Here is a 23,038-nt window from a genome sequence, read left to right as displayed (position 1 = left end):
GGTCCAAATTTGCTTCTGTAAAGGCATTTAGTCTGTAACACTATTTTATAACTTTTCATCCCTAAAAATGTTTAAATGTGTATTTTAACTTTCATCAAGAGGAACAGTTCAGGTATAGGAAATGGACTGGCTTCTTTCCTAGCCTCACCTCTTGCCCCTGGATAGTGCACACTCTAGTATTCTACACAGGTACTCAACAAGGTTTGAGCCAACTCCCACAACTAGGGAGAAACCGTTCAACAAACTATCATGCTCCTATAATGAACAACTACAAAGGTGTGAACATTTTAATTAAATGGATTTATTTAAAAAGAAGACTATAAAATTTGACATTGAGAGAGATAAAAAAGACCCACAGGATTTACACTGACAAATACAAAATTGATTGGCTATAAACAATGTAAAAATACATTTCCCAGTCCCCAAATAAAGCATAATTTAAGTTTAATAATTACAAAATTTTTGTACTATAAGTACCTTTCCCTTATAATTCTTAAAAACCATTTTAAACAGTTTTTATAAAATACAAATTAAATTTGCCATAGCTGTTAATATAAAGTTATTTTAAATTTGAATTTACTGAGGTTGCCCTTTTCTATACATAACAGCAATTTCTGGTCCCAAGTTCTCCTTGAACCATGATCTTTTTACTCATTTCCTTCCAGGCAAGAGAAGCTAACTAATAATGGGTTCCATAAAAAAAAAAAATGTGAAAGAAGATTCTAAGAGTGGCCAAAAATGCAAATTATCTTTCTGAAAAAGAAAAGATTAAGTGGCTTACCAAGAAGCCCACTTCTGCACCAATGAAACAATGGAGGTAAAACTTCAGAATAAGCAGAGTTTACAATCAATCCCAACATGCTGACTGAGTGAAGCCAACTGGGAATAAGTCTGTCAATTCTAACTAAGCCCAAAGCATGGTTGGTGCCTTATTTTATACCTAGAATGTTCCCCAAAGGCTCAGGCATTGCTGGCTTATTCTCTAGAATGGCACTATTTAAGAAGTGCTGGAAATTTTAGAGGTTGGGCCTAATGGGAGATTTTTTTTTTGGGGGGGGTGCCCTTGAAGGGGACTATAGGACTTCTGTCTTTGCTGCTCTCTTTTTCCCTTTTTGCTTCCCAGCTGCCATAAGGTGAGCAGCTTGTTCTACCATCAATGCGATGTTCTGCCTCACCAGAGACCCCAAAGCAACAGGGTCAACTGACCATGGACTGAAACCTCCAAAACTGTAATCCCAAATAACCATTTCTTCTTTTTCAGTTTATTTTCTCGGGTATTTTGTTATAACAACAGAAAGATGACTAACACAGGTGGTAAAACTGAGGTAGCCCAGTCAATTTGCTGTGAATTCTATATGGGTATAGATGACATTTAAAATGACAAGAGTACACAGTATGATCTGAAATTCTACAACTGCCTATCATAAATTTTTTTTCTTTAAATCAGTCATCATTCTTGGACCTAAGACCCAGCTATTTCTCCTCTTTTAGATGACATACCCAATAAAAACAGAATCCATGACTGATTTCATTATCTCCCAAGTAGTAGTGACATCATCACTAATACTAGCATCTAAAATAGGATACAGATGAATAAGAAACCGACCTTGTAACACAGAGCAGAGGCTGTATCTGTCCAGTCTGACCAATTTTTGAGAACCACAATAGCCATGTGCATGCAACTAAAACCTATCTACAACATTCAAATGGCAGCTGAGAAACTAAAAAGAATGTGGTCATTAACCAAATCACTGGAAACATGATTCCACTACTGTAGAGAGAAAACCTAGCCGAGGAATCCTTCACCAAAATACGAAAGGATGTGACTCCTGGGTTCATGACCTTAATACTGGAGTCTCTGGTCGAGAACAAGAAAGGTCTACTCTGTATGACTTGGGCAGAAAGGACTGATCTCAACAAAGTCCTATCTCAAGTGCCCTGTGTGTGTGTGACTATAAGACAGCGAGCAAAAGACAATTCTTTCAAATTATCAGAACTGAAATCTCTTGAGAATGGTTTGACTACTCCCTTACATCATCGACAGTATTCACCTGGTCAAGTTCCTTGGCATTCACTTTCTTAAGATATCTTCTTCTTGTGGGAACGAGGATCCTAAGGCTCCTGCTACACACTTTCACACCTAAAGAAAACTAACAAGGAAGAGGCCCACCTCTGTCAGATGATGAAGCAGCATGTGGACCATTGTGATAAGACAGAAAAGGAAGCGTCTCAAACAGATGAAAAATCAAAGGCTGGGGTTTTAAAAAGAAGACTTGCTCAAAGTGATCTAAAAAGGACCCACAGAGCTGCGTTAAATAGAAATGATCACATGCCAACAGGGTAACAGCCCTTTTTTCTAACTCATAATATAAATTCAGTTCTTCACATACATGGAAAGTGGTTGAAGCCTGTTTTTATAATTATTGTACTAAGTAAAAAATCTACCTTTCTTTTCTTTGGTCCTTAGGTATAATATCAGTTTCTTCAATTTTTCTGTGTTATATAACAATCATTTTTTTAAACCTGATCTCAACAAAGTGCAGTTTAAACATGAGGTTGCTGCTGCTTTTACACATAAAATACCAACAGCTCCCAGATATTTTATATTAAGCTATACAAAGGTCTCAGAAAGAGTTAATAATTATCCTAAAATGTTACCATATAATTTTAAGGCTGAGTGAGATACAGTAAAGCCAAGTATTACATAGTAAAGAAAAAACCTAGACCAACATTTAAAATATTGGTCTCTTAAAATACACATTAAATTTCCATTAACAGAACATAATCTAATAAAAATACTAGTATCTAAGCAAATTAATTTAAGAATGAAACAATTTCTAAATAAATGAATATAATCATGCTGTTTATACAGCTATAAAGCATAATTTGGAAGCTAAGACTAATAAGAGAATGCCCTGTAACAGAAAGACAGAATCATTTATCCTCAGTTGAGCTGTGTGATTTAAACAACGGTCCTTCTCCTCAAAAAAAAGACAAACTCCATACACAAGTTTTAAGTTTTGTTTTGTTTTGTTTTTTAACAATTAAAAATTAAAAAAAAAAAACCTCTACTCTAGACTGTGGTGACTGACACACAGCCTAATATTGATAAACCTGCCTTCCTGCTATTCCTCCAATTCTCCAAAGAAGTGGTTTAAGCAATTACACAAATTCTACAGGACATTCTGCCAGAGCTCAGGCATCACCACCAAGAGCCACCATCTTGTGTAACACCTGCTCCCCAGAGTCTTTAGGCATTAAGGGGTTCAGTGAGGGCTTCTGCTCGAGTGGTATTCTCAGGTTTTCTCAGCTGGGACTCCTGTAGCTTTTCAAAAAGCATAGCACCAAAGTCAAACAGAAACATAAAACTTGCTAGAAATCCAAACGCCTGAGGAGAAAAAAGGAGAGAAGGTTATAATAAGAACTTGTGGAATACAATTTCACATTTCCCACATGATTCTGAGAGTGCTTCATACAAGCAAGATGATTTATCAATTTTATCTTTTTTTTTTTTCAATTTTTTTTCTTATACCTACTACTTTTTAATGATAAAATAACTTTTTAAAGCTATCAAAAAATGGAAAGAAGCCGGGCATGGTGGTGCACAACTGTAATCCCAGCAGCTTGGGAGGCTGACAGGAGGATCATGAGTTCAAAGCCAGCATCAGCAATTTAGCAAAAGTCTAAGTAACTCAGTGAGACCCTGCCTCTAAACAAAACATAAAAAGGGCTGGGGATGTGGTTCAGTGGTTAAGTGCCCTTGGTTCAATCAATCCCAGGTACCAAAAAAAAAAAAAAAAAAAAGGAACAAAAAAGGAAAGAAGTTACAAAAGAAGAATTTCCAGAATAACTGCTATTAGATAAAGTCCCACAAAATTCAAATGCATATCTTATATATGTATGTATATGGGTGGGGCAACAATCTATGAAACTAAGGTGAGTAGAGGAAAAACAGGAACCCATAAAATGATACAAAATAGAGGATTATTAACAGTGTTTAGACTAACCCACATTCATGATTAGGGAAATATGTGAGTAGACAACTCAACCTAGGTAAAAATGGATAGAGTAATTAATATTAAAACAAATTGCATTTTGAAGATATGAGATTAAATTATTTAACTTCCAGTTAATTGTCCCATCATAAAATGACAACACATGATGCCACTACCTACTTCCTCTTCCTTAAAATTACTTCCTCATTGTACTCTTCTAACATATGATCAAACATTCTGAGAATTCTGTCAAGAGTCAGACCATGCTCAAATTTCGATTCTTCCCTAGCAAAACCCTTATGGAAACAGGGGGGCCAAAAAGTAAAAGAGAAATTGCACTGGGTGATGGTTAATGTCTCCTGCAACTCTAGCATTCCACCTCATTAATTCTTTTTTTTTTTTTTTTTTTTTGAGAGAGAGAGAGAGAGAGAGAATTTTTTTAATATTTATTTTTTAGTTTTTGGCGGACACAACATCTTTGTTTGTATGTGGTGCTGAGGATCGAACCCGGGCCACATGCATGCCAGGCGAGCGTGCTACCGCTTGAGCCACATCCCCAGCCCCACCTCATTAATTCTTAACATTCTGTTAACTATATGTTGCCGTCTCCTGACCCTCACCATCCTCAACCCCTCTCCACTCTAAAGAATATGCATTCTGGGCTAGGATTGTGGCTCAGTGCAGAGTGAATGCCTCGAACATGTGAGGCACTGGGTTCTATCCACAGCACCACATAAAAATAAAAAATAAATAAAGGAATTGTGTCCACGTATAACTAAAAATTTTTTTTTAAAAAATGAATATGCATTCTGTCCCATTTCATCATATAGCAAATTATTAAACTCCAAATTAATTCACCTGGATATATCCAACATATTCAACCTAAATCTATTTATCAAAGCCAGGCATGGTGGAGTAAGCCTGTAACCTCAGCAACTCGGGAGGCTGAAGCAGGAGACTCTTGTGTTTGAGGCCAGTCTCAAAAACTTAGTGAGACCCTAAACAACTTAGCAAGACCCAGTCTCAAAAAAAAAGGGGGGGGGGGCTGGGGATGTAGCTCAATGGTTAAGCCCCCCTATTTTCAATTCCCAGTACAAAAAAAAAAATTATCAACCCAACCCAACCCTCAAACCCAAGTCTTTCTCACTCTGAAGTCTTTATTTTTATTTGATAACATCTATTACCTTACTTGCTTAGGAAACTTTGAATATTTCAAATGCATAAAAGATGTCCCCTTGTCTGTCAAACTATCTCTGACCACCTCAGAAAGCTCTAGTCCACAGAGGGGCCTCTGTATTATGTAATCCAGACAAGTGATCTGCCAGCTCCTTTGTTCACATAGTTCCCTTTTTTATTTTTAATGTCTCTCTCACTCATTTAAGTCTATTCATAACTTGAATAGTTGCAGAAGGGCCAGGAGTAGTCACGCACACCTATAATCTTAATGACTTAGGAAGCTGAGGCAGGAGAATCGCAAGTTCAAGGCCAGTCTCAGTTAACTGAACCAGACCCTGCCTTGAAAGAAATCAAAAAGAGCTGGAGATGTAGTTCAGTGGTAAAGCATCCCTGGGTTCAATCCTCAGTAACCCCCTCCCCAAAATAATTGCAAAAGGTAACTTCAGTTTACTATAAATACTGACTTTTTAAACCATGAGTCACTATTAAATATGCCCAGTGAAATCTAACTACTGTAACATTCTAATGCATTATCTAAATAAAAAACAAAATTTTTTTTAACAGCTGAGGATTTTATGTCATGCTTTTTTTATATTCCCTTAGAACAAGTATTCAACTTCATTTCACTTACCCCACAGAACTTTATGATTTTATATATATATATTTTATATATATATATATAAAATATTTATTTTTTAGTTTTAGTTGGACACAATACCTTTGTTTTATTTATTTATTTTTATGTGGTGCTTAGGATCGAATCCAGGGCCTCACACTTGCTAGGCGAGTACTCCACCACTGAGCCACAACCTCAGCCGATAATATATTTTTATACTCATAAGTATATTATTAATCACCCTATCACACTCCTCTGCAATAACAATATGTATACAAACTAAAATTAACCATAAGACTCTATTAAAACTTTGGTTTTTCTCTCCAAATGGTTTGTGTATCCTTGGATAGATATTATTCATTGCTAGAATGAGTCAAGGTTCAACAATAATTTTATCTGTTTTGTTTTTATAGGTGTAAAGAGCTAAGAAATTATGATCACATGAATAGGTAGATATAGCCATACAATTCTTTGAAATCCTCTTCTACTGTTCTGTCATAAAAAGTGGTTTTAATGATCTATTAGCTGACAACTACTAATTGTAACTTCAATTTCATTAAAAACAAAGTACTAACTAGAAACTAGATGGCTTGCAAAAGGATGTATTATCCCATCATTAGTCGTTCACATGCATAACACTGGTAACAGTTCAGATCCTTGATTTGCAATTCTGAAACCCCAAAAGCTACAAAAACTCAAAGCTTTCAGGATTCATTTGACTCAAAATTGACACATAATAAGATTATTCACAGTCTTTCTTACTCCTTTTATTGTAAATATTCACATTTTGCTTCAGAAATACTAACGTTGGATTATAGAGTGCTGTACTAGGCCCTCTAAAAGGTAACATAGTACAGGAGGAGCATTAACTTTCTAAAATCCAGAATATTCTGAATTCTTAAAACAAACCTACTCCCAATGATTTCAGATAAAAACTGAACCTTGCCAGGTGCAGTGATACCTGCCTGTAATCCCAGCAGCTTGGAAGGCTGAGGCAGGAGGATCATAAGTTCAAAGCTAGCTTCAGAAACTTAGAGAAGCCCTAGGCAATTTAGTGAGACCCTGTCTTATAACAATTATAATAATAAAATATAAAAAAGGGCTGAGGATGTGGTTCAGTAGTTAAGCATCCCTGGGTTCAATTCCCAATACCAAAAAAAAAAAAAAAAAAAAAAAAAAAACAATACTAGATCTTTATTTTCAATCATCCCTTTGTTGTTCACAAAGGTTTTTTATTTTCTTTTGCTTGTTTTACAACTCAGGGTAATGTACCATAGTAACACTGGGGACAAGTACATTTTTCTTTTGGAGTGGGGATGGTAATTATAGAAGGGAAGGTAGAAAAGAACTGGCTAGTCTCTTCCAGAGGTGAATTCTTATACATATTAGTTTTAAGAAAAATTATATGTGAAGGTTAAAATCCTGGTAATTGATTTCCTCAAAAACTATTCCTAACTAGTACTCCTCAGAAAGTTTTGCTAAAATTTTAAGTACAGGCACTGAAGACTACTGTCTAGACAAACTTCTATTGGTTCATTTAACATATTCTGTCACAATTTGTTTCCCTTTCTATTTCGTTTATTACGCTGAACCTTTGAGTCATTTCTCCTGAGTATTTTTCTACACCTAGAACAGCATCTGGAATGTAGTTATGCTTTTTTTAATTTTAATTTTGATTATTTTTTGTGATACTAGGGATTTAACCCAGGAGTACTCTACCACTGGGCTACACCCACAGTCCTTTTTTATTTTGTATTTTGAGACAGGGTCTAAGGCTGACCTCAGACTTGCAATCCTCCTGCCTTAGCCCCCCAATTCATTTACACTTCTGAAGAACTAAAGAGAGGTAAAATATGATGAAGTCAATTTTATCACTTCCATTAGCATAATATATTCATATGTGGAGTAGATGGAATTTTTTTTAACAAGACTCAATTAAATTCTAGGTTTTTAGAGCTATAATGTTTATTTAATTTTAGATCTTCTATTCAAAATTACATTAAAAAATAAAGGACAAATTACTCTCACATATTGTAAAACCTGTCAAGTATTTTTTCAAACTTCTATATTTTTAAGGAAACAAAAAAAAAGCAAAGTTAAAAAATACTAAATACTTACAATTGCAGCAATTTCAGCTGAGGTTCTGTCATGGGTAGAAACAAAAATGATAGACGCCAACAAAAATACACATCCTGTTCCCAATGTAATGTAAAAATCCTATGCATAAATATAAAACACATAAGGAAGACGACATAATTAGATTCATAAAAACAAAGTTCCTAAATTTTAATTTTCAAAAACCTGAATGACTTACTTTTTTCTTGACACGACCCAATTTACATACCCTAACTTATAACTTTCCAATAAGCCTGGCATTCAAAACACCACCCATACTTTGAACTGGTCATACTGAAAGAGTACAGATAATCTTTTAATAGAAAGTCCCCCCAAAAGATAATCTTTTAACAGAAAGTCCCCCCAAAATAATCCTTTATTAGAAAGTTCCTCCAAAAAGAATTATCACAATCCAAGAATTTGTTGCAATTTCATTTCATTTCCAGAAGAAAAAAAAATTCCTTCCTTTTAAAATATTCTATGCTAGAATGACATCTCTCAAAGTACTTCAATAACACTCTGGAAAAGAGAAAAATCAAAAGAACCATCTATCATTAATTAGATTTATGTCAATAGTGTTTTAGACACTGGAGCTTTTTGGAATAACATATTATCCTTAACTGTTCCAAGTGGGTAATCCAAAATAAGTGTGTGTGATGAGCTTATCTTCCACCTAAGAGCTTCCATATCTCATCATAACACCGCTTAGAACCATGAGGTGCTTCATGGGTTGCAAAGTGCTCTTTATGGCACTGCCTAGGAAAGCTCTCACTTGCCAACTGAAAACAGTGCTTGACAGAGAGGAAAACTGGTAATATGATAGTCACTCCAAAGGCATACTTTTCTGTGAAAAAGAAGAATTTTCAAAGGAAATTCTTAATTGTAAGAATACAATTAGGGGCTGGGGTTGTGGCTCAGCGGTAGAGCCCTCGCCTAGCACATGCAAGGCCCTGGGTTCAATCCTCAGCACCACATAAAAATAAATAAATAAAATAAAGGTATTGAATCCAACTACAACTAAAAAAATAAAAAAGAATACAATTAGGGCTGGGGCCAAAGCCCAGTGGCAGAGAACTTGCCTAGCATGTGTGAGGAATGGGGTTCAATCCTTAGCACCACATAAAAATGAAAAAATAAAGACATGCTGTCCATCTACAACTATAAAAACTTTTTAAATAATATAATTATTACAATTAATTATAATATATACAATTAAAAATCCTAAGGTTTTGTCCGAAATTTTTCTTAATATGTATTTCATTTAAAAGTGGGTCTGTTGTCATTGTTATACAGAGATTCCTACAGTGATGGCATTTGCCATGACAGCCCTGAAGTTATCAGGACCTTGGTTCTAATAGGATTCTGCCTAGATCACGAGAGAATATACAACATGAGGGCTTTCCCTGAGTTCAAATTCACTTCACTCTAGCTGTGTTAACTTTAGACAGTTACTTAACCACTCTGAACCTAAATATCCTCAACATAAAAATGGAGCATCAAATAGAAGAATTCTAAATCATAGCACGTCAAGTGCTGGACATGATTATAGTACAGTCATATATTGGTCATACCAAGAACTGTTAAGTATGGGTTAATCAAAAACTTGATTCAAAGTTATATTTAACTGTTTGACATCAACTTTTTCTAATTTTTTAACTTAATTTTTTTTTTTAAAGGTAGTGAATTCCTGGGCTGGGGCTATAGCTCAATGGCAGAACACTTGCCTACCATGTGTAAGCAGGGGGCTCAATCCACAGCACCACATAAAAATAAACATAAAATAAAGGCATGTGGTCCATCTACAACTACAAAAAGAGAAAAAATTTTTTTAAAAAAGGTAACAGATTCCTAAAGCATAAAATGTCTTTATATAAAGGGTATACAAAACCCCAGCACTGCAAAACAAAAAAGGAAAAAAAAAAAAGGTAAATATCTTAAGATAACCAATACATGACCCTGTGCTTGCTTCTCATTAATTTAAAACAATAGAATCTTGTTGCTTTCTTTTTACACCATTATCTCTTGGCCTTAATAATTTAAAATATACCATAATTTTTATCTTTATCCTCAGAGATATATATCCTTTTATACCTCAACCCTGACATGCACAATTCTTCACAAACCCAAACATACTGAAGAAATAAATTTGTCAATGATTTCTTTCTTAAATTCAGTACTTTCTGTAAACTATTTCATCTGTTATCCCACAAATCCAAACTATACTCAAATAAAAACAAAGGATTAGTAGACTATCTAGAAAGTTAAGCACTTCCAATATTGGAAAACAAGACTTTCCCACTAAAATTTTATTGTAAGGGTAATTTCTCTAGCGTACTAGAGATTAAACTCAGGGGTGCTCTACCACTGAGCTACATGTTGAGACAGAGTCTCATTAAGTTGCCCAAGCTGGCCTCAAAGTGTGAACCTCCTGCCTCAGCCTCCTAAATCACTGGGATTACAGGCGTGTGCCACAACACCCACCTAACAAACTCATTCTTAAATTCACTTACAATTTTCTTCATAATAAAATGAAAGCAAAATATAAACAGGATTATACATTAGAATGACAGTTTTAAATAAAATTTTACTTTATTTAAAAGCCCAAGAAATAAATTAGTTCATAACTCTATCTCCAATGTTAGCATATGTCTGGAACATAACAGGCACACAATTCATAACTGTAAACAAATGAGTGACACTCTGAAATGTGGAAATAAAGAGTGAGTGACAAATCTAGTTTAAAAAAAAAAAAAGGCTGCCAGGTGTGATGGCGCATGCCTATAATCCCAGCAACTCAGGAAGCTGAGGCAGGAGGATCATGAGTTCAAAGCCAGCATCAGCAACTTAGCGAAGCTCTAAACAACTTAGAGACCCTGACTCCAAATAATAAACAAAAAGGGCTGGGGATGTGGCTCAGTGGTTAAGCGCACCTGGGCTCAATCCCTGGTACCAAAAAAAAAAAAAAAAAAAAAAAAAGTCTACTGTACATTAGATTAAACCACCAATAACTATAAAATACTGGCAATGTTTGTCACTGTCATTCTAATCCCTCTAATCCCACTTTCACTAACATTCCCTTGGCAGGAAAAATTGAGTTGCTTTAGAGACAGGGAGTTGGAATAATGCATAGGGTCTTTTCTTTTCTTTAATAGTTATTTTTTAAGTTTTAGGTGGACACAATATCTTCATTTTACATTTATGTGGTTCTGAGGATCAAACCCAGTGCCTCATGCATGCTAGGCAAGCACTCTATCACTGAGCCACACCCTCAGCCCCACACAGTGTCTTTTCATGGTGCTGAGTTTTAAAAGCATACCTACTTTGAACAATAAAACCAAGATCGAAACAGCTAAGCTCTTAATACAGGGATTTTATTTTTTCACACTTACCGATGATTTTACTTTTGTGTTATCAACTCTGTCATACACTGGAGTACAATACACAATCAGCAGAAGGAGACTCAGAAGGAAGGCACTGCAGCTTACAAATTCAAAAAAGTAAAGTCCTCCACACAATGTGCATTGTGATACAACTTCTTCACAGATGAATGCCAGCAGAGACAGCAACTACAAAAAAAGCAAAACATTCTACTTGTTTTTCAGAGAGCCCACTGCTAGTCAAAAAATACCATCTGTTTACTCAAGTATTTATAGAGACTATGGTAAACAAGATTACTGAGTGAACCTCATCTATACAGAACTTATGGCCTAATTGTCTTAAAGATAATACAGATAATTAACTACACCTAGCTAAATGTTAGAACAAGGAAATCAGGATGTTGTTTTTATAAAAACACACAGGAAGGGATTCAGGAAAAAATAAGTTCAATTCTGGGTAAAAGATAGGAACTGAAGTTCCTGGCAGAGGAACACTACATAAAGACACAGAGATGAGAAAGCATGGGCGCTGCCCCCACCAACTCACACACATATCTCACCACCCCAAATGAACTGCAAAAGCCTGTCAACATAACTACAGTGTAGTTTGAGAGAAGGAAATGACAGAACAAAATTATATGAGACTAGAGACATAAGCAGAAACCAGATATAAGTTTCCTTATCAAGTAGTTTAAGGGATCTGGATTTTATGGGGTTTATAGCAAAAGGGTAAAATGATCAAGTTTGTACTTTCAGTGGTTCTTGCTAGCTCCATGGAGAAGGGACTGGAGCTAGTGCAAAACTTGGAGCAGACATCCAGCTGGGAAACTGAAGTAGGAAATCAGAGAACATGGTGACCAGAGGTAGCAGTAATGGAGAAAAGTGGCTAATCACTGAGGGATGCAATAGAAGTCCTTATCAGACAGGGTGAGTACAAATAACATGAAGGAAATGACAGGCACAGTGGTGCACACCTGTAATCCCAGCAGCTCAGGAGGCTGAGGCGAGAGGATTGAGAGTTCAAATCCAGCCTCAGCAACTTAGTGAGGCCCTAAACAACTCTAAATAAAATATTTAATAGGGCTAAGGATGTGGCTCAGTGGTTAAGTACCTCTGGGTTTGATTCCCAGTGCCAAAAAATAAAAATTGTGTGTGTGTGTGTGTGTGTGTACACACACATATATATGTATGTATGTGTATAAAAAGTAGGCACAAGATGATACATATGTACACATTATTTTTAGTTAAAATAAAACAGCATGTTTATGGCTGGAGTTGTGACTCAGCAGTAGAGCGCTCAATTAGCACGTGCAAGGTCTGGGTTCAATACTCAGCATCACATAAAAATAAATAAAATAAAGGGTTTTATGTACAACTAAAAAATAAATATTAAAAAAAGGCACATTTATTCACTAAGACTGTGGATAACAATTGTGGGGCTGGAATGCCTGGCACAGTGAATGGAGAATGGGTAATTCTGACTGACCCAGCAACTCAATTAAGTGCAGGTGGATTTTAATGGCACTCCCACTGTTGGATTGTGGTATTAACACTCTGGTACCTCCCTGCAGAAAGAATCAGGGTTTTTCTTTTTAAGAGGCAAAGGTGCTGGGGAGAGAATTCCATTTTAAATGTGTTGTGACTGGGGAAGTCTGTAAGAGTTAGGTGGAGATATAGTTTGGAAGCAAAAGGATATATGCATCTGGAACTCAGAGGAAAGGTCCAGATGCAGATCAAGATGTGGAGGCAGCCAAGCGAAAGAATGAGATCACCCAGAATGAGGGAAGATGGCCTTATGCAGAACCCTGAGGAATCTCAAGATGTAAGGGAGTTGCAAAGGGGAGACCCCAACAAGAACTAGAAGCAGCAGCCCAAGAGACAGCAGGCAAGAAAAAAGTATTTCCACAGACAGTAATCATGAGCACTAAAAGCTACTTAGAGTCCAAGAGAGAACAACACTGAAACACCTTCATTAGAATGAGTACCAGAAGGTTGCTGGTGACATCAGCAAGGAAATCCCAGTTAGGAAGTCTAGCCAAATAAAGAAGCTAGATTGTAGCATGGTATATTAGGAAGTAAACAGAAGACAAGGCAGTGGAATAGAGACTGCAGTCAAGAAGTATGGCTGGGAAAGAGTGGCCAGATAGGGATTCAATGGATGAGGTCAAAAGGAAGAGAATTTTCAAGATGGGAGGGAGCACACTGTGCATATTTTAATGCTTAGAAAACAATTATATGAGTCTGAACAGGTAGTGAAACTGGGCTTGATAGTGCATGCCTATAATCCCAGCCAGCTTGGAAGGCTGAGGCAGGAAGATTGAAAGTTCAAAGCCAGTCTCAGCAACTTAGTGAGGCCCTAAGCAACTCAAGCAAGGCCTTGTCTCAAAATATAAAAAGGATGGAAATATGGCTCAGAGGTTAAGCATCCCTGGGTTCAATCCCCAGTGTCAAAAAATAAGAAAGGAGGCTAGGGTTGTGGCTCAGCAGTAGAGTACTTGCCTAGCATAAGCAAGGTGCTGGGTTCGATCCTCAGCACCAAACAAACAAACAAACAAACAAATAAAAGCATTGTGTCCAACTATAACTAAATTTATTAAAAAATAAGTAAATAAGTAATGAAGAAATTCTTTAGAGATAGGATTCAGGGCTCACATCAGGGCCAATCCTCAAGAAACCGGAGGGAAGAAAGTAAAGAGAAGTTCACTTGGGCAGTTTATGTGGGTTTTGTGGAAGCTGAGGGAGTTTCTTTCTGAGTGCCAAAACTATCAAAAAGACTCATCAGAGTTGAGCATTTGACTGGGCTCACCCAAGTCAAAGGCTAAAGGGAAATGCCACCTGACTTCAGTGAGGCCCGCAGAAACAACCAGATATACTAATGGCAATAAGATTGCTACCAAAAATCAACAGATACATTTCACAGTACATAATAAACATCTTATCTTACATTTTCATTAAAAAGAAGTCAATGGTGCAGCCACTCTGAAAAACAGTTTAGCCATTTCTTCAAAAACTATCCATGAATCTCTTACAACCCAGCAACTGTACTCTTGGGCATTTATTCTAGAGAAATGAAAATCTGTTTGTGCAAAAACCACTACATGAATTTTCATGACAATTTTATTCACAATAGCACCAAACTAGAACCAATCCAGATGTTGTCAATAGTTAAACTGTGGTAAATCCATTATTAATAAAAAGGAACAATATACAAAATGACCTGATGTATCTCCAGAGAATAATGCAAAGTAAAAAAAAATCTAGTCTCAAAAGGTTATATACACTATTTACATAACATTCTTTAAACAATAAAAATTATCGAGAGACAGAATAAATTAGTGGTGGCCAAGAAAAGGGGAAAGGCATGGCTATAACAGGATAGCCTGGAAGAAGCCCTGTGATGACCAGTTTTGCATCTCGACTAAGTTGATGACTATGGGAAGCTATACATGTGACAACATAGCACAGGACACCCCCATACACATTCATACCCCCACATAAACAAGTACATGGGACCTCTCTTAATTTATTTTGTAATTTCTTATGAATGTATAAGTATTTCAAAATAAAAATTGAAAATAAAAAAAGGGGTCAAACCTATATTAGTATGTAAGCCTCCACAGGATCCTCCCCCCCTTTACTGGCAATACAAAATTTATATATCCCCACAACTAAAAAGAACTTATATGAGGACACAAATAGCTCTCATTGTTCGAATTTACTGTAAATTATTAGCAAGGCATGAAATAGTCCCACACATCGCAAACAACTTCCTTGGACAGTAAGACATTCTCAGTTATCACACAACAGGATTTAAAGTGACATACAAGGATACACAGTGGCACACACCTGTAATCCCAGCAATCAGCCTGGGAAACTGAGTGAGACCTTAAGCAATTTAGTGAGAACATGTCTCAAAATAAAAAATAAAAAAGGGACTGAGGATATAGCTCACTGGTAAAGGGCCCTGGGCTCAAACTCAGTATCAAAAGAAAAAAAAAAAATCAAATGGCACAAGGTAAACTCCAGGTCATTATGAAGGTTATTGCCTTAGTCTCCTCTATATATAATTACAATGGATTTTTACAGATCTATAGTATAACAATATTTTAAATGTCTAATGTTTTATTTGCTTTATTCTTGCCTCTATGTTAACTTTTTTCCAAGTTTTAAGAGTTTAAATTGGGAGTGGTGGCACATGCCTGTAATCTCAGTGGCTGGGAAGACTGAGGCAGGAGGATTATGAGTTCAAAACCAGCCTCAGCAACTTAGCAAGACCCTGTCTCTAAGTTTGAAAAAAATATAAAAAAGAATTGGGGATGTGGCTCAGTGGTTAAGTGCCCTTGGGTTCAATCCCCAGTACAAGGAAAAAAAAAAAGTTTATGAGAAATTTACAAAATATGACTCAGGTGTTTAAAAGTTAACTATTAGAAGACACCAGCCTAAAATAGTAATTGTTCAAGAATAGTTGCATTTATTTATTTATTTGATGGACAGCATGCCTTTATTTGCTTATTTTTATATGCAGTGCTAAGGATCGAATCTAGTGCCTCACACATGCTAGGCAAGCACTCTGCCACTGAGCCCCAGCCCCAACCCCAACAACCCCAACAGTTGCTTTTGAATCATTCTTATTGTAAAAATTAGATTATCAGGACCACTCATCTGTGAAGGCTACATGATAATAAAATCTTACCTTTAGCATAGATATACAGTTCTTATCTACTCTTGGTAAAAAAAAAAAAAAAAAAAAGGGAAGGGGGCAGGAGCCAGGCAGGGTAGTGCACCCACCCCTGTAATGCCAACAGCTCAGGAGGCTAAGGCAGCTGCTACCATTAATCTTCCTTTAGAATCACCATAGCACTATTCAGTTTCCTGTACAAAGTGTGAATGAGGATTATGTATCCAATACTGTAACATATACATGAAGATGAAATGATGGAGTGACAAAATCAATGTATAAGAAATAATAAGAAAATAATGTTTTATGTGACATAATTGGGCATTCATTATATGTGAGTTCAGAATAGCAGGAGAAGGACTCAAAACCAAGGTTGAAAGACACAGATTGTGAACCGGAAGAGGATATTCCAGGTTAGAGAATAAAAAAGAACAGATTCATGAAGGCAAGAATTTGCATGGTAAATCCAAAAGGCTAATAAGGCAACTGACCTAACTGGATGTGGATGATGAGGAAAATGGTGAAGGCACGTTGGGTGCGGTCGTGTTATGACTGTGCAAGGGAATATGGATGAAGGCACCAGGGAAGAACTACCCTTTACAGGAACCAGGGAACGCCTGCCTGGTTTTGTAGGTTAGTAGACAGGACAGGAGGGCACTGGGTGGGGCCTGAAGGAACTTGACAGTTCAAGAGTAGGAGGGAGGGCTGGAGTTGTGGCTCAGTGGTAGAGCGCATGCCTAACATGTGTGAGGCACTGGGTTTGATTCTCAGCACCACATATAAATAAGTGAATAAAATAAAGGTCCATCAACAACTAAAAAAAAAATTTAAGAAAAAAAAAAGAGTAGGGGGGAATACAGCACTGCCAAAAAAAAAAAGAATAGGAAGGAAAAGAGCAACTAGCACAGGATAAGCAAGTCAAGAAGTGATCAAAACAAAACAAAAACTTAGGAAAACTTACATAGCAAGTAAACATCCTCCACACTGTTAATCAAACAGTGATGCCTGTGAGTGTGAGGGGTGAAGGGTTAGGATGTGGATTATTTTTATTTTAATCATATTTTTAGTTGATTTTTTGAATAAGTGGTCCCTTTTGTATTAAAAAATGAAGAAGAAAGTGTAATGGTTTAGAGAAAGAATAATTTCAAGAAATGGTTGGTCAACAGCATTAAATATCAATTGTCAAGGACAAGAAGACAGATAACATCACTCATATAGACAAGAAGTTAATGATGAAAAAAAAAGTAGTTAATGATGAACATAACCCATAAGTAAAAAGGCTTAATTGCTATTTCATGGTATACAGTCTTGCTCCTAATAGCATGAAATCATAATGCTGAGTGAATATTAAATTAGGAATCTAACAATTATGCCCAACGTAGTACCTTTTAATGATAAAATTTTACACAAATATAGGGCTGGGGATGTGGCTCAAGCGGTAGCGCGCTCGCCTGGCATGCGTGCGGCCCGGGTTCGATCCTCAGCACCACATACCAACAAAGATGTTGTGTCCGCCGAGAACTAAAAAATAAATATTAAAAATTCTCTCTCTCTTTCTTTCCTCTCTCACTCTCTCTTTAAAAAAAAAAATCTTACACAAATATAAATACAGGAATTATCAAGCTCTTAGAGTTGGGAGGGCCTCTGGAGAACATACAGTCCCTCAACCTCAAACTTACAGATGAAACCAAGCTTCTGTGTTAGCCAGGCACAGACAAGAACCCAGGTCCCTTGGCTCTCACTTTATACTTGTCCCCTACTGCCTCCCCTGCAAAAAAAAAAAAAAAAAATCTATAAAGTTTATTTTGTGATAATGTATGTTTTCACAGGTTTTCTCTGGAAGATTGGGTTTTTTGCTTTTTGCAGTGCTGGGGATTGAACATGTGGCCTCAAGCAGGCTAGGCAAGTGCTTTACCATTGCAGCTATATACCCAACCCTGTAAGACTGGGGTTTTGAAGTTACTACCACCAGCTTTGTATATTTCCTTTTTTGCTATTAAATCTTATATTAAAAACAATTGGCCAAGTGTGGTGGCACACAACAATAATCCTAGCAATTCAGGAGGCTGAGGCAAGAGGACTGCAAGTTTGAGGCCAGCTTCAGCAATTTAGTAGGCCCTAAACAATATAGGGAGACCCTATCTCTAAATAAAAAATAAAAAGGACTAGGGATATAGCTCAGTGGTAAATTAGCCCTGGGTTCAATTCCCAGTATCCCCCCATCAAAAAAAAAAAAAAATTGACTAGTCATTTGGGAAGTTTCACTCACTGACTAAAAGATGGTATTAACACAGCTCTGGTGATTTAAACATTCAGAAAATGACTACCCTATATCTCCATTTCAATTTCACCATCTTTTCTGAAACCGAATCTTCCTTAAAACTCTGTTATTATGTTTAACACTAATTCTCTATCATTTATCTTTAAAATTTTTTTAGTTATAGATGGATATAATACCTGTATTTTATTTTTTATTTTTATGTGGTGCTGAGGATCGAACCCAGGGCTTTACACATGCTAGGCAAGCACTCTACTACTGAGCTACAACCTCAGCTCCTATCATTTATCTTTAACCCCTATTATTTATCTTTAACAGTCTACTAAAAATTTTTTTCTAAAAAAATTTTTTTGGGGGGGAGGGGGTGGCGATATCAGGGATTGAACTCACCACTGAGCCACATTCCCAGTCCTATTTTGTATTTTATTTAGAGACAGGGTCTCACTGAGTTGCTTAGCACTTTGCTTTTGCTGAAGCTGGCTTTGAATTTGCAATCCTCCTGTCTCAACCTCCCAAGCCACTGGGATTAAAAGCGTGTACCACTGGCCTGGCTTAAAAAGAACTTTTGAATGTTTTTCATTAATCATAAGACATCATGTATAAAATTCTATGAATTTATGAATTAACAAACATGTTACTAAAAACCTTGTAAGGTTCCAATAAAAATACTGTCAGGTCTCTCTTGCCTTAAGAAATATTTACTTACAAAAGCTTAATGAGATAATTGCTGACATTATAGATCTTCCTCAAGGTAAAAATAGAGTATTCCAATTTAATACATATCAATTTTCACATTTAAATAATGAAAAGAACATCAATATAAGAAATTGCTTGTGAGTGATTTGCTTCTTGGTACTGACAGAATAACATTATAATTTAATAAGCTGAAATTACTGGTGAATCCTAAGACAAATTGCTTGCCTGAAGAATGACTATAATCCCAGTACCGTGCAGCCATCAGGATGTTCAACTGGTACCACAGACACAATGTGGAGCTTGTTGAAGAGAGAAAATTATACATATTTAGGTCACTGCACCAGCTAATTAGCAAATAAGTAGGTTGCCAAAGTCGATTCTCCCCTAAAAAATAAAAACAACTCCCTCAAAAAGTAAAATAAAAAACTCACAAAATATGAGCATAAGAACAAATGTATGCATAAATTTAAGATTCCAGTAACTCCTCACCTTGATATCTCAATGAATTTCTAATTATCTCTGGAAGGGTGTGTGGCAGTTAGAGGATGCTTATGCTTTGGACAATCCTTTGACAAAATTCAGGTCATATCTGAATGACAAACATAGCTAGTTATATGACTCCAAAAGCTAGAAAAGGTATGCTCTTTTATCTCTAATCTCCTCCTACATGTGTGTGGGCTCCACTCTCTACCCTTCAGAGCTCAGTTCTGTAACAGAAAACTCCATGGAGTCTAAGAGATTTGAAGAAATCTTAAATGTGCAAAAAATCTCAGAGGTAATCGAACTCAACATCCCTAGCACCCCAATGTAAGCATTTCCCAAGTATACAATGTCTAGTTTTTAATTTTAGAACAGGCTTCCTTTCTCTCTTGGGGTCTTTCAAAAACTGATAAGATTTATGGGTCCAGAAAAATTTACTCAAATACATAAATGGACATCATTTTGAAGTTTCCTTTTAAAAATACTGTACTTCCTCTTCTGATTATGGGCTTCTCCATTACAACTGTTTCCTTATGGGAGCTCTGCATTTCTTTTTTTTTTTTTAATAAATCATCAAAATAAGACAATCTAAAGGCAGAGTTTGAGTGAAGGCAAAGAAGATCTTGTCTACTACCCCAGGCTAGGTGACAATTTCTACTGACTCCATCTATAACTTCCCTGGGACTTTCTGGGTAACTCCTGTAATACACTGCAATTATGAAGAAATAAAACATTACTGAAACAGACAAAGCAAGAACAAGAAAACAACCATCAAAGTGAAAGGCAATAATGAAACAATATTTTTAACACCCCATACTAAAGAAAGCATTCTGTAATATTACAAGTTCCCCATAAACAAATAAATGAATTCATGAAAAGGTATTAGTTTTTACCTTTCCTCATTTCTCCTTATGAACAATGGAGAACAAACAGGAATAGTCTAATAACACTTTCAAGGCAAACTGACCTACTCTTCTCTCATCCAAGTAAAAAGTCTACCATCAGCAAAATTTCAAGTTGTGTTCTATTCTGAAGATATGGGCTAACAGTTTACTAAACTGTAATAAGGTAATGAGAAATTCTACTTTAGCTCTGCCAGTTCTGATTAAAAAGGAAAACTAAAGGCAAATGAAAAAGATTTAACAGGCAGCAAATTAATATACATTATTTCTTTTGAGCAGCAAGAATGCTTCAGATGAATATCAATCCTCTTCTGAAGAGTTCCATTCACATAGAAACATTTATGCTCTACTGCAAAGAAGCATAGATAATATTTAAAAATCCCATGAGAGCAGATAAGAGAAAGAGCAGGAGGAAGCACTTCTAGGCAGCAGGAACACCTAATGAAAAGGAACAGTGGCAAAAGGGAGCCTCTAATACCTGGTAAGAACTTAAAAGTGGCCCTGTGGGACTACCTAAAGGGAGGCCAGAGAAACAGGATCACAACATCTTGAGTTCCATAGAGCAACATTATCACTTGTCTTCAAGTGATTTCCTAATCATCCACAGATAGTTTATTTTGGTTCTTTATAAAAGCAGTGCCAGAAGAGAATGCTTAAGTCCACACTCTGCTTAGGTAACATAGTAAGAGCCTATCTCAAAATAAAAAATAAAAAGGTCTGGGGAATGTAGCTAAGTGGTAGAGCACTCCTGGGTTCAATCCCCAGTCAGAGGAAGAAGGAAGGGGGGCACAGACAGACACACAGAGACAAAGACACAAACACACAGAGGCGCTGGGGGTGGGTGGGGAAGAAGCCCTGCCAGATTCCTAACTGCTGTTTTTCTATTCAACAAAAGTAGGTCATCTGAGTTCTAAGAATTTAAATTCTGGTCATCTGCGTTATAACCCCCCCACCTAGGAAACCAATGAGTTCTTTTTACTTGGAACAGTTAAAAATAAAAATAAATAAAACAAAACCATAAACATTCTAAGCATTCTGATTTTTCCCAAAATGGCCCTGGTGCAGGAAAAATGCCATTAATGGTTGAAACAGCACAGGGGAGCTCAATATAAGTGTTAACTGAATTATAATTTAAACTTCAAAGATGCTTTGATATTTTCACTAATAGATTTATGACACTTTAACTGCCTAAAATACTCAATGAAAAACAAAGCATCCCACCTCCCAGTTCTGCTAGCTGCATATACTTTTGACTTCCTACCTTGAACACACACATTGCTCATTCAGAAATAATTATTTTCCAGTCAATACAAAATTTCTGGGAGCCTGGCAGGGAGGCAAATGCCTGTAATTCCAGCAACTAGAGAGGCTGAGGCAAAGGGATCCCAAGTTTGAGATCGGCCTCCGCCACTTAGCGAGACCCTGTCTCAAAAAAACATGTAAAGTAAAAATGGCTAGGGATGTAGCTCAGCAGTAAAGAAGAGCATCTGAATTCACTCCCCAGTACTAAATAAATAAATAACAACTTTTGGGAGACAATTTACTGGAGACACACACATCTCAGTGCCACGCGCGCCGACTGTCTTCAACAAGTTCAACTTGCCCCCATGGTCTAGCACCAGGAAAACCACAGGAACCAGAGAAAGATAAGCAGTACTACGTAGTCTAGTCACAAGCAAATGGGGTGTCCATGGAGAGTATCAGCTGGGAGGAGAGAGAAAGGCCACCACAGAGGGCAAGTGAAAGACGTCGAAGTGGCTGATTTGGGTCTCCCACGACGCATTTCCTGGGCGCGCGGAACCATTTGGGGCCCGAATGGAGAGAGACTTGGGGATGAAGGATGGCCCCCGCGACAGCAGGGAGAAGCAGAGGGCAACGCCCCCTCCGCCAGGTGGAGAGGGAAGGAACTGAGGGTGTGGAAACGGCTGCTTCCTGAACAACCAGACTGAGCAGTGGCCGCCTGGCAGCCTCCCGCGCCCGCAGGCCAACGCCCCCCCGGGCCAGCCCCCAGTCCCCAGCCCGGGCTCGCCCTCCGCCGGCAGCTCACTCACCAGCTGCAAGCCTTTGAGAACCCGCCGATACCAAGGGAGTCGGGCCAGGGAGAAGTAGGCAGCGAGGCCGCTCCGGGCGCCCCTGGCGGGACCCGGGTCCTCTTCAGTGGTGGGGCTGTACACTGCTCCGTTCTCCATCGCCCAGAGTCAAGATCGCGGGAGCCGGGCAGTTCCGTCTGACTCGGCTGGGTCCAGTAAAAGTCCCCGAGCAGCAAGGGGCGTCACTTCCTGGACCTCCACCCACGCTTCCGGCTGACTCCGCCCCCGCCTCGACTCCGCCCTCGCCACGCCCCCTTCCCTCCACGCCCCCTCCCGCCCCAGGCCTAACCTTTTGCAAACGTGGTTATTGTTTGTGATTCTGGCTTTTGACCAGGAACTGGTTACTTTCTTTTTCTTCCTTCCTTCCTTCTTCTTTTCTTCCTTTCTTCCTTTCTTTTTTTGCAGGGATTGCACTCAGGGGCACTCAACCACTGAGCCACATCCCCAGCCCTATTTTGTATTTTATTTAGAGACAGGGTCTCACTGAGTCGCTTAGCACCTCACTTTTGCTGAGGCTGGCTTTGAACTCATGATCCTCCTGCTTCAGCCTCCCGAGCCTCTGGGATGACAGGCCTGCCCACTGCGCGGGCTCTAACTGGTTACTTTCAATGAACTTTTTTTTTTTTTTTAAGGTG

General features: G+C 37.5%; 1 protein-coding gene across 1 annotated transcript; it reads right to left on the bottom strand.

The window, feature by feature from the left end:
* Positions 1-279: 279 nt before the first annotated feature.
* Positions 280-22,604, bottom strand: CMTM6 (CKLF like MARVEL transmembrane domain containing 6). Its single transcript, XM_081283106.1, has 4 exons — positions 22,365-22,604; positions 11,292-11,468; positions 7,906-8,004; positions 280-3,388 (listed from the first exon to the last, which is right to left on the bottom strand). Exons 1-4 carry the CDS (start codon positions 22,500-22,502, stop codon positions 3,251-3,253), a joined length of 552 nt encoding a protein of 183 aa, XP_081139232.1. The 5' UTR covers positions 22,503-22,604; the 3' UTR covers positions 280-3,250.
* Between the last annotated feature and the right edge of the window lie 434 nt (positions 22,605-23,038).

Source organism: Spermophilus citellus (assembly GCF_964194105.1).
Source record: "Spermophilus citellus genome assembly, chromosome: 3".
Classification (NCBI taxonomy): domain Eukaryota; kingdom Metazoa; phylum Chordata; class Mammalia; order Rodentia; family Sciuridae; genus Spermophilus; species Spermophilus citellus.
Note: the sequence above shows the minus strand (reverse complement) of the source record. Positions and strands in the feature narration are given on the sequence as shown.

What these genes read in the sequence shown, in the direction of transcription:
- CMTM6 (XM_081283106.1), bottom strand. Translation starts at nt 22,502, where the DNA reads ATGGAGAACGGAGCAGTGTACAGCCCCACCACTGAAGAGGACCCGGGT. An exon ending in ACACAAAAGTAAAATCATCG is followed by an intron (nt 8,005 to 11,291) that starts GTAAGTGTGAAA and finishes ATTTATGCATAG; the next exon opens with GATTTTTACATTACATTGGG. An exon ending in CAGCTGAAATTGCTGCAATT is followed by an intron (nt 3,389 to 7,905) that starts GTAAGTATTTAG and finishes TTTTCTCCTCAG; the next exon opens with GCGTTTGGATTTCTAGCAAG.